We start from the raw sequence: 14,912 nt of genomic DNA, 5'->3' as shown, positions 1-14,912 counted from the left end.
TCCTTGAATTAGTTTTTCAGAAGTCCAAAAAAGAGACAGGTCAGGAACAAATCCTAAAGAGCAGGATTAGTTCTGCTGTGTCTGTTGTTAAAGCTTGGTGAATATACAGCTACTCTAATGAGGGATGTGGCAATTCAAGCATGGCACTCAACTGCACCTTGCTGATATCAAGGAAATATATGCATTACTGCAAATAAAGAATACTGCAGCAGTGCCAGGCTGGTTTCCCACACCAGACCACATGTCAGCATAGCAAGAAAATAAGTCCCTGAGTAAGTGGAACAAAATTGCTTTAATTTATGTGTTAACTTTAAATGTTAGTTTCAGGTTTGTGCAATGCCCTAGACATAACAGAAAGTCTTAGAAAGATTATTAAAAAGCATCTTATCAGTGTTTTTGCTATATCTCAGTGATACTCTGCTAAGATGCTAAGATCTCAGAAGAACTGGGACATTGATGCTCTATGATAATACTAAGAACGTAGATATTAAATGAAAAACATACATGTGGGTTATCTCAAAATAGGATGTTTATACTGGGCTCACAATAAGCAAGAAGGGAATTTCCTTCAACAAAGAATGGAGTGCCTGGACAATTAGCCAAGTCTATAAGCAACACAGGGGATTTTTGCATTTGACTATTGCTACAGTATGTTTACTTGTGCATTGGTCAATATTGCAAAATTGTTGCATATTTTGGGTGAGAGAAAGAAAACATCTCAGTGGTCAGCAGAGTGTAATGAATATTTTTAGGGTTAGGAAAGATTTTAGTACTAGCTTCTTTCAGGACTGACCTACCAGTGTTTAAAATGTCTTGTGAAAAAATGTAAACACCTTTACTTTTGCAGCTATGAAGTCACAAGAAAAGAACAGGCTGTAACTTCCCTAGAAAATACGATACCTGAGTGGAACATCTTCCAAATATGTTACATGTATGGGGTGGTCCAGTCACCATCTGGAAAAGCAGGAAAGCTGGTCCCAGGGGGAGCAGGAATTTTGTAATTAGAGGAGACAATGTTTGCCTGAAGCAGAATATTAGAAAAGGATTCATACAGATCTGCTCGGGAGTCAGTCAGAATAGCTACCAGCAATTTTCTCACTACACAAATACAAACAGGCAGACCTGAGCCAAAATACAGAAATCTGTTAAGGATTATTTGCAAACATTTGCCGTAAGCAGAAATGTTGTAATGGAAAGCATTTAGGTGAAGTTGCCTAGGCTCCCTTTAAAACAAGTATCCAAGAATGAAATATGAATGAGATATGCCTGGAAACTACCTGTCTCTCCACAGTGGCCATCATGGGAGCCTATCTTAGGATGAACACTTTACTTTCAGGTTAAGTGATGTCTGCTATGTCCACCATCCAAATTTTCCTGTAAAACAGGACCATGCTTGGTCATATTCTTTTTGGTATTTTCAGCACTACAACCAACAAGAGATAATATACTACAAAAGAGTCAGCATCTGTGCAGCTGAAACAGGACTTTCTCACTGAAAGCATAGAACTTAGTACAGCTGTTGCTGCTTCAGGATCTCAGATGAGCTTGTCTTTGGAGGTGGTGTTCTGCTTTAGCCTTAGATACATCTATCATTTTAACTCATTTTCAGAATGAGAATTCTGAGAATTTCAGTCTTTATTTTATTCAGAAAGTTGATCTTAAGATATCATGGCAATAAAAATAAAGTACAAATCAACATTTCCTGTAGGAAAGACTTTTCCATTGGAAGGAAGTGAATATAGTGTAATGATGCTCTCTCAGCTGGATGGCCAAGTGTCTTGTTTCTGGCTGAAGCCTGAAGGGTATTAGAGGAAAATCAGGTGTGTCTGGATAGGTCAGAGCTTCAACTTCACAGACAAAGATAGTAACCAAGTGCTTTAGGAATGGTGCCCTGCCACCTCTGCTTTTGGAGCTGCAGCACTGCTAGGAATGAGAATAGATCTAACAGCTGTGCAGTCTAAACAATAAAGGTTTTATATCAAAGGAGTCAAGCAGAGCTTGACCACTCCAGGGCACCTCAAAAATTCCTGTGTTTAAATGCAGTGGATATGTCTCTTATACTGTAGTCTGTAAGTGTGTCAATGAATGTCTTGAAACAAAACAAAAGAAATTTTAAAACCTCACAGATTCAGACGGAAAATATTTTTTATTGATCAACTTCTTGTTCCAGACCCTTACTCCTTACCCATATTCCTGATCTCACATGATCAGTTCCACATGGTTTCAGGATATGCTATTAATCATCTTTTATTTGACTTTATTCCAATGTTACACAACAGGAAGGATGTTTGACGGGACTATTCAGTGAAATAAGGGCCAAATATTTGATAATCAGTACAGTGTGTAATATTATCCCAAACAATTGCATGAAAATACTGATATAATGAGAAAAAATATTCCCATTATTTCCATTAAACTGTTTCCTTCTAGACCAGATTTCCACAAGACAGTTTTAAATAGCTATCAAACCAAAGACATGTGCCACCTCAGACAAATAGGCAAATTATCTCCAAGGCAAACACAAATGCAAACACAGAAAGCAGTTGTTAGACATACTTAAAGAACATGGTCTGTCATGGTGAGATCAGAAAGGCATGAGAAAATCAAGATGGGAAATTGCAAAGAATAATGTATCAAAGCTGAGAAAACTTCCTCCATTCTTCAGCTCTCAAAAACTATTGCTTATGGTTTAAAAATGAAGGTTACAAACAAGAAAATCTGAAATACTTGTTCTGTAGAAACACAAAGTACTCTGAAAGTACTCAGAGCGTGTTTTGTATAAAATACTACTTCAGATGGGAAATGTGGACCTGATTTTCTAAGTGATTTAAGACATCCTTTTTTTAATACTGGGAAATAAGGAATCATAATCTGAATTTGTCATATTAGAGTAGGCTCAATTTGCTAAATTCTTCACTCATGAGAATAATCTCATGGGAATTAGAAACTATAATCATGAGAGATGACCAGTTAGACAAGATTTGCAAGTTGCATCAAAATACAATGTTGAGAGGATACTGAGGACCTTGAAAACATGTTGTTAAATTCAGTGCAAGGACTGCACACTCTTCATCCTAGGAGAAAAAACAGAAGAGGAAAGAAGATTGTTGTGAGGTTATTTTCTCCAAAGTGAAAAAGTTCATTACATTCATATATAGTTGGTGTAAAATAACATATCTCACCATTTGTCTACACCTTGTGTACTTGACTGTCACAGTTCAAACACTGTTTATATGAACAAATAAACAAAACCAGGACACTTTATTCTGTAAGGGAAAAGCCAAAGACTGCCACAAAGCATGGATGGTAGCCCCTTCTAAACCATATGATTTGCAGAGCTTTTGCAAGGCTGCATCTATTCCCCATCTTTGAACAAGGCTTTTTCAGATCATCTCTATTTTCTCTGGAATTCTAGGTAGCTCCCACTCTGCTACGTTGGCTCTTAAAGGTAACCTTAAAGGAAGAGAATTTTTAAGGGTTTAGGGTCTACCAAATTGTACCTCCATGGGCTGCATTATTTACTGATTTGTCTATAGCCTTGGACAGGTGTTTTGCAAGGGACTGTGGCAATAAGAAGCAGCACTGGAATAACTGAGCAGATATGTCTAATCAGTGACAGCACAGAGGGATCTGATCTGCATGCAAACATCAGTGAGAAAGCAGGGGACAGGTGCTAATAATGTATCGTGCACAGCATATCTGAGATTGTTTCAGGGCTCTTGAAGGTTGTGTTGTTATTTTGCAAACTTCTCACTTCCACTGGTTATTTGCCTCCCTTTCTCTTCACTTTGGCAGCCAGGCAGCTACCTCTGATTCCAGACTAAATTGCAAAGAGAGAAACAAGGGAAGAGAGCACAGAAGCAAGGAATGTCTTAGGTGGGAAAGGGAGAGTTAAGAACCTGATGTTTCTAGCTATATAAAATTTCATTCAGATATTCCTTCTGTGCCTGTAGCAGAACAATGATATGGTTTCAAGATTAAAAACTCCATCCATTCCCACAGATGTTTTAAACTTTACATTAGATGGATACCTGTGTGTCATGGCCTTTGCTGGGTTTCCATCACTGTGTGACTGGCCACGAAAACCTGAGGGAACAAGTTCAAATATAGCTTGCCATTTTGTTTGCATTATGATTCACATCTTTATTCTCAGAGTAACTGATATGGGTTATTGTTTCATACAAAATACATAAGTTTCTTATTTTATACATGAAATTATGTCTCAAAATGCTTGGCTTTATTAAATAGAATCCAGAAAAGTGGTCAAAGAAAATAGAAAATTTAAAGGGAACACAAAGTTTTGCCTCCAAGTCAATGCTATTAAATGCAAATTTTAAAAAACCCCACATTATTTTCCCATTTCCATTCTTTATAGAGTAAACAAGACCAAGCCATTGTAATTCCCAAAGCACAGCTACTTATAGAAAAATGCAATACATTGTAGAATAATAATTTCTACATGCCAGAAAGCTCTTCTTGAAGCCTGGGTAAGGAGCAGCCTTCCTAATGGTTAGACTGACTTTTTTATATGTTGTTATGTTTAGATGTTATGACTGGAGTCTTGTTTTTTAATAACATCATGAGTCTTCTGGACATACTGACAATGCTTGGTATCTTGAATAGTAACACTTAACATGAACATCTCTATTTTACAAAGATGTGCATAGTATTTATTTTCACTATTTCACTATGTCATTACAAGATTATTTGTCATTTGCTTTGACTACGTATAAATCATATTGTCACAGATTATGGGAAAATCTCAAGGTTAATAGTCTTCACCTTTTCATGGATGGTTTTCTTAACATTTTAGGCATCCCAGTGAAACAATTACCCTCCTCGGTGACTTTTAAGAACCTTTCATCATGTCCTGATTTTAAAAGGCTAGTGTTTAAGAAATACCTTTGTTGTAGAAAATATGCATTTAAGAATGCAAAAGTCCTTAGTAGTTTTGCTATTACAGATACCTTAAAAACCTTACACCTGAGAAGCAGCTGGTGGCTTCCAATGAGTCATTAAGAGCATTGAAATTATTGCAGTGAGACAGAGCAACCCAGTTCAGTGTCCCACCTCTGACACTGACTTGTACCATCTTCTTTACAGGGAAGTTTTGGGAACTGGTCCACAGATAAAGATGGATTTATCAGTGTAGGTACCAACTAATGTAGATCACATTATCCTGAAACCATAAATTGTGGATTTATGAAGCATGAAGGATATGAAGCATGAAGCATGAGGTTAATGTACAGCAAACACAGTGATCACTTATTAAAGTTCTGATATTCTTGATAAGTGAACATTTTCTCCTTTTTTTTTCTGAATCTCCACAAATTCCTAATCAGAAAAAAAAAACAAAAAAAAAAAACAACCCAAAACCAAACAAAACAAATAAACAAACTTGTGACAAAAAGTTCTTTAGTCAGCTTTCAACATCCTGCTATTTTCATTTACTACACAGACACATTCTCTCCTACCATGAGGTGCAGGAAAAGTCCAAGGCTGTCATCTCTAAAGCTTTTAATTATTTCATATGCTTTTGTCATACTCCACATTTGTTAAATGGAAAATAAGAAAAATAAGAATGCATCCACATTGTGTGAACCTCAACACTCTGATTATTTAGTTTATTCATCTTGAGCGGGCTTATTACAAGTTTTTCAGTGGAGAAGAAACCTGAGCTGGCATTATACAAATTATTACACTGGGAACTACATTCAGCCTACAAATTCAAGCTCCCTTCTTTTTATTATCAGGCTTCCAAATCTAAAGCTGTAATTAACTGACAGGTGTTTTTAGACAACAGGGAAAATCTGTCACAGAACTTATTATATTTCAGTGAACTAGAAGGGGATGTTGGTTGGTTGGTTGGTTGGTTGGTTGGTTGAGTGAGTGAGTTTGGGAAAGTGTTTTTGGCAATGCTCAGATTGAGGCTTCTCTCACATGATTCCTTTTAGACTTTTTAGTTCTAAATTAGTCAATCCACTGTTGTAGTGTTCACCATAAACCCCACAGCCTTAGTTTGCTTTGAACTCACTAACTTCTACAACGCCTTACATTCAGGGCTTGGCAATTTTAGAATATTCTGACTCCATAGTATATTTGAATGTGCCTCAAATCATAATAATAACAACATCCAGAAGCAAATTTCTACGTGCTGGGAAGTGGAGGGAAATGCTGCTCTCCCATTTGCAGAGGTGGGGAACTGACAGCAGGGCTGTGCTGCAGTCACTGCAATGGCAGCAGTGTGTGCCTCTTGCCAAGGTGTGTTTTTAACTAGTTACCTCATGTCCTGACAGCAAGGTAAATATAGGTGTGACACACAGAACCTGGCACAGGGTGGAAAATTCACCCAGGAAGCAGAGGCAGCAGCCAGCCACACAAGTTGCCCTAGCAGAGCTAACTAAAGTAGCTCATGAGATATCTGAGCCCACTGTCTATAAAGGAATTTGAACATATCCAGCTGTCATGCACAGCTAGATGCATGCACATTCAGTCAGGTGAATCCCACCTCAGTTTCCCAGTGAAAACACACTTGACCTGAAATGTTCTCTTCTACAGAATCAAGACTCAATACTTCTTTTGTTAATGTGTACTTACCACAGTAGGTATCGCAGATCTGCAGTGGGACTGAATAATCTACATCTGTTCTCCAGCCCTTTTAAAAGAAAGAATTGAGGCTTATTCCCCCTTTCAGCAGAGCTGTTACTCAGCACTTGTGTTGACAAAACGAGTCACTCAAGTGACTGCATTGTAAATCTGTTTTTAAATAAACACATGGAGATTGCTGGTCTAGTGTATATTACTGAGTTGCAATCACTTTTAGGTCACTAAATGATTGAGCTAATCAAATTTTTTTGTTATTGTTGTCTGGGAGATAATGTCTTATTTACAAAATAAATAATTTATGCAGGAAATTATCAGTCTCCCCAGCAAATTTCATTTCTCAGTCGGGAAAGACCTACTACTCTCATTACTCAGAAGGCTCTTGCCAATCTCATTTTCATTTTGCCTCTTTCTTCCCAGCAGCAGAAAGTGAAGCTGAGAAGGGCCTTCCAGGGCAGCCACTAGAGCCTCAGAGCTCCACTCTCATTTCTCTCAGTGTCTGCTGGGAAAATTAACTCCAGAGAGGAATAAACCTATCAGCTTCATGCTCATTTTCTATGAATAAAATTTCTTAATAAACTTCACCTATGGAAATAGTGTGCAGAAATATCAGAAATAATTTGCTCGGTTCTACTTTCCTGCGTTCTAATTCTAGGACACCATGCACTTGCTGTGCTATTTACTGTATGCCTCACCTTTTCTAGTCAATGTCTATTTTTGAAAATTCATCTATTATTTACTTGGATCTTTTGATAGCTTGGATCTTTTTTTTTTTTCTTAAGGAACATGTAAAGACAAAATTAGCAATATCCTGATGATATCCTTTTATCTGCCACTGACAAAGGAGCAAGATCATGGAGAGCAACTTCTCAGTTAATTAATGTCACCTCAAAGAGAGGTGGTGGCAGCATACCAAGCTATAAATAATGCTCTTTGCCAAATCGATTTTTACAGTAAACAGATTTAGCTGGGAGGAGAAAGCAGTGAGACTACCTGCTGGTTTCCTTGGTTTTCCAATGATTTGTTTATTAGGGGTTTTTTTTGCACAGGGTACCTGGTAAAAGCAAGACACATACCTGAATGCAAATTGTTGACCCACACATTTCCCTTGACACATTGATTGAAACAGAATCTCCCTAATGAATTAAAAAAAGAAGGTGAAAATCACTATTTTCCATACCCTGGAACAATGAAAACATACTGCATCTCTTGAGCTCTTTGCTTTGGCTTCCAATAATGCTACAGGTTCTACTGTGTTAGAAAATTAATGGAAGGTTATTTATTTTCAGAGATAACTCCAGATCTCAAGGACCATAAGCAGCTGGTATAGTTTTGCCAAGCACAGTACAGCAGCACAGGAAGAGGGTTAATGTTGCTGCATTTTATGGAGCATCATAAGGAGGACACTCTCCCCAAAAACAACTGTTTGCTTCCTCCCACCATCTTCATTTTTTTCCCTGGTGTATGAGCTGAAGGAATGACCCTGTCTTTACAGTTCTTCTGGACTTCCCATCCCATTGTATGCAGAGAACAAACTGAGCCTTAGGGTAAAATTGTCCTAAATGACTGGCTTGACATTTAATATTTGATTGATTATGGTTTGTCCTCAAAATATTGTTTGTTACTCCACCAATAGCTATGAATCCCACACCACTCTCTTCAGCGTGGCAAACTCCTAAAGTAATTTGGGGGAAATTAGGTGACTGTATTTTTTTTCAAGGACGACCCAAGACAAATTAATAGTTAGAGAACCAACATTGGTTTCTGGGAACACAGAGTTAGGTCTTGATAAGAGCTTTGTCTATATTGATCATGATGTTGAGACAGGAATTTATGTAATTCATGAGGGGTCCGATTCTGTCACGGTAGCAGAGGACACAACAGCTTTGTACCACAGAGAAGAAAACAGCATTTTTTAAATGCATCAGTGCCTTCATGAAACACACACTTCAATATCTAGCTGTAATTTATTGGTGCTCCACCATTACCCCTTTCACTTAGCAATTCACACAGGGAACCTCTAAAACCAGAAAGTATATACTCCACAGATTTTATGTGAAATAGACCAGTTGAAGGGAAGTGCTACTGAACATTCCCTGAGTGTTGACAACTCTTCTACTGTACAGATCTCCATTTCTGCCAGTAATACAGCATTTTCCAGACAGCTTTTCCCGTTAGGCTCTTGATATTACCACCAATGCCTGCCCTCTGTGGTCTGTGTTAATTAGGGTAGCTGTTTTTTCCCAGGCCTTTCCCCATGATTATTCAGCTCTGGGGTCTCCTAGAGGAGCAAGTTATGCATGTCCTCAGACTGAGCTGAGTTGGAAAATTCTGCTTTTAACAGCTGTTCTGTTACATTCAGCACCAGAGGTGCAATAACAATCTGAACTGATTCATTAGAAAACAAATTCAGCATTCAGGGTCCAGCCCATTATGTTTAAGAAATCCTTGTTCATAGCTGCCTGGTCATCAGCAAAGCCCTAGTATGTGCACCCTTCTCACTTGTGAAGAATCACAAGTACCTGAAATAGACACAGTTCCGTTGTGTCCCTGCATAATGGCAAATAAGTACAGCTTGAATATACCTTAAAGAGAGGACAGCAGTAGGAGCTATGTTTGTGTGTTCTAAAGCACATCCCCCTACAGCAGAGCAAAGTCAACCGGCATAGTCAGAAGTAACAATTCAAATCACAATATCTAGATTTCTCAAATTTCTCAAAATTCATCATATGCCATCTCATATACCTGGTCAGGGAAGCAGACAGCAGGAGCACATATTTAGCAGTGGACATGAGACTACTGAGGAGCTGGCTGCTGAACCAGATGGATGTCTTTTAGTATGGTGGTCCTAGTAGCTACGAGCATCTATCCTGCTAATATTCTTCTGCTTGAAAAATAATGCCATGGCCACTCTTGTGCTCTTTGACCTCACTTTCCAGATGTGTCTATCAGTAGATTATAGTTTGTGTCAAAAAGGTAACTGATAGAGGCAAGGTTAAAGGACAAACCACAGTGCAGCACTGAAAATGTGTAGACTAAGTTGCAAGAGAGGAATGAGGCTGTCATGGCTAGCTGCTCCCTGAAACTGAAATCTCACCCTCCCATAACCTTTTCACACTTTGCCCTCACTTTGCTGGAAGAAGCAGTTGTGTAGCCACACAATCAGCTGGCTCAAAAAGATAACTTGGCTGAAAACAAAGCCTTTTTGCATGTTGAGTTTGTATTGGCAGCTGTGACATTTAGAGTTCATCATGGATTGATGTCTCAAGTCTTACATTTCATGATGTGTGGTTTGCCAGGTCAGCAATATCAGTGATCCATATACGAAATATTAAAATGGTAACATTTGCTATATACATAATACAAATACCACACTACAAAAATGACATTAAAAGAATATTAAGGTTCCACTCAGTAGTCACATCCTTTGATGTGGCTCATTTGACTTCAGGATCTTTATTTATTTCTTGTTTCAGTATGAGATCAGATTGAGAACTACATGCTTTTAAAATGTTCCGGTAATTGTTCCAATATGTACATGGTTTATTAATGGATTCAAGCTGCATAACAATATATGGAATAATAAATTAATGAAGTTAGGTATGTTTAAAAGTCTTACAATGTTTAAGAAATAATATATACAAACCACAGAGACTGAATGGTGCATCTCAAGTGATTCACACGAAGCCATCTGCGTCTTGTTACACACAAGCACTGAGAACCGTGCCTTGCTTTGGGATGTGAAGAAAACTTGTATTTGTTCTGCAACTGCAGCAGTTCTCATTTTCCAGGCTGATATTAGGGGAAAACACTTACTTTTAGATGTACAGGGACTATACATTATATTCTAAAATTTATGCCTAAAATAAAAGCTTTTTGTATTTTTAAGTTCTATCAAATGATATGCAATTATTTTGATTCCTACAAGTTATTTTTTATACTGATGAACACCAGATATACTGAGGATACATAGAAGTAACAAGCTGTCAAATCTCTTTGACTTAGTTTACAATTTACAGTGTTGTAAACACCTCTCACATAAAAGAGACAGCTCATATCTAGTGGTATAAATATTTTCCACAATATAATGTTATGCAATTTTGAAACTGTATATTTACCTGGAAATTCTCCATGAGCAAATGGACATTTAATCCAAGATCCTCGTTTGGTTGTAAACTGAAAGTAGAGAAATCTGTCAGGAAAACTGAATTTTCCGTTTCAAACTGATGTGACAAAATATTCAACTAGTGATGTTTGGGGCATTCCAGAAAGTTGAAGAGGATTAATTCACAGCTTTCCTGCTTTATGGTATCTTCCAACACTTGACTTAAATTAGATTCCCTAATTCTTCAGGTATTTATAATCATGCATATTTTACAGAAATACCTGGTTCCACTGACTTAAAAGTAAACTGAAAGAAAACAGTAATATGCCTGTATTAGCCTTATTTGGTTTTTTTTTTTCAACTACAATAGTAAGAGATTCTCCATTAAGTGTACTGTATTGATAATTTCATTTTCAAATATTTACTATGAAAAATTTAACATATAAAGTTTAGCACTTCAGCGTTCTTCAGAGTTTCCATTGACTAAAAATATCTTTTACTGCTTTTTTTAGAAAGGAAAAAGGAAAAGAACAATCTGACCTGTGTCCTATCTATCACTGCTGTTGTACTTCAAAACAATCACCTTCTAATCTAATCTTTCACTATTCCTTACTTCTCAGTTCCCATTCATCAGAGCTATGAAACAAAATATTAATCATAAATAACATCACTAGCTCATTTATTTTAGAGACAGAAGGGCAGTAAATATATGTTTTACAAAGAAATTCCATTACCTTCATGCAAAGTCTTGGGTGAGTATCCACACGAGAATATTTAACCTGCTGGAAGACAGAGCACTCAGCATTAGCTAGTTTTACTGATTAGTTTCACAAAATCAACTACTGAAAATTTTCATGGTTTGATTACTGAGAAGGCAACTGACTTGTTTACTTCATAAACATACCAGGAAGTTAATCACATAAAATGATTAAAAGCAACTGCTGCTTTGGGTTACTGAATAGTTTGCTTCTTTTTATCTGCAACATGTAGCATTTTTTATGGTCAGCCTGACCCCTTTGAGCCAAATTAATTGATTCTATGGTGGCTTGTGCAAAATTACACAGTCATCTTGTACCAACCCCTTATTTGCCACACATAAACAACTCAGCAGAATACTTAAATATACATCCAAAAGTATTCCACCTTCAGTGGAGAAATCTTTCAATTTTCCATACTCATATTTCAGAACAGTGAAACATAGGCTGAAGTTTATAAATCCACTTAAGCAATCCACAAAATGCTGTTTTCTTGATTAATAACTGTTTACTCACCAAGGGCTTCACCATGAAAAGCCTTGTCTTATATAAACAATTGCTACACATATAAGTGATCCTACCTAAATAAACCCTGTTGCTCAAGTGACCGAGCACAATACACAACCAAACCCTTCCTGTAACTTCTTTTGAGAACATAACAACGTTGTCCCAGGAGACAGTTCTGTAGGAGTCTACTCAGGCCTGGAGACAGCGTTGTCATTGACAGAGAAAGCCCCAGCCTCAGTAAAGAGGAAGGGTGCAGCTTTTGTGCCTAAGTCAGTACATGTGCACAGTATTAGTGTGTGGCCTTGTGTGGATTTACAGGGCAGCTGGCCTTATCTGAGGAATCTGCAGCAGTTTCCAGCATACTACAGCGATGGTTTTCAGGGTACAGTACCATAATAAATGGACCAAATTCAATATCAAACTTGTTAGAATTAATGATGGGAAAAAAGATAATTAATTCCATCCATGAATGTTGATGATCCTTGTGGATCCCTTCCAGCTCATAATACTCTATGGTTCTATGATTAAAATTAATGTCATTAAATGTAATCAGTAAATTCAGAAAAACCCTCATACTCTACAATAAATTTGGGTTCTGTTCTGGTAACAGATACAACCATTACCAGCCAGACCCCATTTTAGTCTTATTTTCTTTTTTTTTCTTTTTCTCTCCTGCAAGCAATGAATTGTATTTGCTGCCAGCAGATGAATAATCTCACAGGGATCACTCTCCTCTAGAATTAAATTAATCTGTTTTTCAAGATCAAAGCTTTGTTGGAACTCATAAATGATGAATCTGAACAATCACTAAAGGCTTGGCCAGGAGTTCCTAATCATAAAAGCATTCGATAGTCTTGAGTCAGCCCTACCACCTCCCCAATCATGTCATCAGAATAATAACATTAATCCAAAGGTTTCAGAATTAATATCTTGTGGTTTATTTTATTTGCCTTTTCAATTGTTACTTTAAGTTTACTGCCTTCTCTCCACAATCAGGCAAGCCTGAAATGTACTTTTCAGGATGAAACAAATTCTAATGAACCTCAAAAACCCAGAGCATTCAGTAACATCAGATTTCAGATTGAAGCGTTAAGCCACACAAGACATATGCATTTGAAAACCCTTCTCAACTTGAGAAAATAAGTGCTGGAAGAACTAAGGGACACAATATTTCAGCATCCAGCTTTTCAAGACATTGGACCAGGTTGAGGAAGGCACTTCAGAAAGATCTTAATTACAAAACAAAAGTGCCCTATCAAAGTACTGTTATGTCTTGAGAAATATTTAAAGAGATTTAGCTTCATCTAATTTATATTTTTTATGTCTAAATGTTAAATATCTAAATCTGATCTAGTCACAAGAGACTCTTGTGACAGTCAAAAGAAGGTGGTACCATCACAGAGAAATCACTCCAACCTATTATGCCTGTCTATAGATGAGAAGAGTTGTCCCCTCAATGTGCCTGTCTCCTTTACTTTAAAGAGAAACTGACATGAACTATAAATAAAAAGCAGATCCTATTTACCCCAAAGAATTTAGCAAACATGAAGAGCTGCCCAGTGAACTCCACTTTTTATTTCTTTATAATGAGTCAGTGACTATTTTGAATAAATCATGTGATTAATGTGCCAGAAAAGACTATGACTATGAATAGTTTTAAGTATCAGAGAAGAGAGGAATTTGTAACTGCTCTTATTCCAAAGTCTAGCTCTTCACATTATGCCTTTGGTGATGCCTTTGAATCTCACAGTTTGAATTAATCCACACAGCTCTTACTTTCTCAGGAGAATTTTTGAAAGTGTTCTCTATATCTTCACAATGGTCATTCGACTTGATGAACCTGCATAGGTTAACCATGACAAGGACGGGACAGGCTGGCTCCCAAGCAAGGGTTTGTGTCAATGGGTTATAAACAATATTGGCCCATAGCACCTGTGTATCTGTGCACAAAGAGAGAGGGAAAACATTATTCAAAACATCCAGACGGGAATCAACATAGTTTATAGGTCCGGTACCTCTACATGTGCTTTAAATCAAAATCTTGGACTTAGCACAATAAAACACTTTTTAGGCCATGCTTTTTTCTATTTCCCTGGTAAAAGATTTACTTTCATATATGTGTAAATAAGGTAATTTTTTTTCCTGTTTTTCTGTTTCTTTCTGAGCTGTCATCTCAAACCAATTCCTGACACTGCTGGAATATTTGTGTGAATAATTTCCTGTTAAGCATGGAACTCACATGTAGTTAACTGTCTCCTTTTTCAACTCCTTGCTCCCTCCTTTAAGCTGGGAATTGGACACCTTCAAATGTCTCCTCTTCTCACACCGTTTCTAAGCTGACCTTTTATTCCTTCTGGCCAGCTTGCATGCCACTTAAGAAAATGTGGGAAATGACTAGAAAGTTACTTACTGTTTATGTTGGCATGAACTTGGTGAGCTATTTGGTCTGAAAGTAAGTTATTTCATCTTCCCACAGTTAAACAAACCAATATGATTATTTCCTTGAAGTTTTGCAATGCATGATTTTCACTGTATTATATTGTGACATACTAATGGAGCTGCTGAAAGTTACTCCTATAAAGAGTAATCATGCACTACTTGCCATTTTCAAAGGGACAAAGTTGTATTCTCCTTGCATCTGGAAGTGCCAGCCAACCCTACAACCAAACAGTGGACATCAGTTAGAGGTTGTCAGACACGTGTTTTTAGCATTTTGGGTAGAATGTGACAGAAATGTTTCCTGCCAAAGATAAGGATGCTATGTTTGTTAGAAAGCTTTGGAAGTCATTTTTCAAAATAAGTTTTGCCCTATTTTTTCATTTTGTTGCTCATCATTAGGGGCATTGAACTAAGGTGATCCCTTCTAACACTATCTTCCTACTATTTCTAAGTCATACATTTGGTCCATTTGCATTTAGAAAGTCTTCTAGTCTGATTATCAG

At 37.2% G+C, this 14,912-nt stretch overlaps 1 protein-coding gene across 2 annotated transcripts in view; it reads right to left on the bottom strand.

Annotated features, from left to right (window-relative positions):
• Positions 1-2,127: 2,127 nt before the first annotated feature.
• IL17REL (interleukin 17 receptor E like) overlaps positions 2,128-14,912 on the bottom strand; it is a 45,156-nt gene continuing 32,371 nt past the window's right edge. The window contains exons 9-17 of one of the 2 annotated variants that reach the window (XM_088165773.1): positions 14,573-14,627; positions 13,747-13,910; positions 11,443-11,490; positions 10,722-10,779; positions 10,250-10,395; positions 7,680-7,739; positions 6,598-6,655; positions 4,032-4,086; positions 2,128-3,074 (exon numbers count right to left, since the gene is read on the bottom strand). In XM_088165773.1, coding sequence (XP_088021899.1) covers positions 3,047-3,074; positions 4,032-4,086; positions 6,598-6,655; positions 7,680-7,739; positions 10,250-10,395; positions 10,722-10,779; positions 11,443-11,490; positions 13,747-13,910; positions 14,573-14,627 — 672 coding nt within the window. In that variant the 3' untranslated portion in view covers positions 2,128-3,046. The remainder of the gene's footprint in view (positions 3,075-4,031; positions 4,087-6,597; positions 6,656-7,679; positions 7,740-10,249; positions 10,396-10,721; positions 10,780-11,442; positions 11,491-13,746; positions 13,911-14,572; positions 14,628-14,912) is intronic. The other variant, XM_014877725.2, reaches the window with a different exon arrangement.

Source organism: Sturnus vulgaris, chromosome 5, assembly GCF_052056855.1.
Source record: "Sturnus vulgaris isolate bStuVul1 chromosome 5, bStuVul1.hap1, whole genome shotgun sequence".
NCBI lineage: Eukaryota > Metazoa > Chordata > Aves > Passeriformes > Sturnidae > Sturnus > Sturnus vulgaris.
The sequence above is the reverse complement of the archived record's forward strand: the minus strand, read 5'-3'. Positions and strand labels throughout refer to the sequence as shown.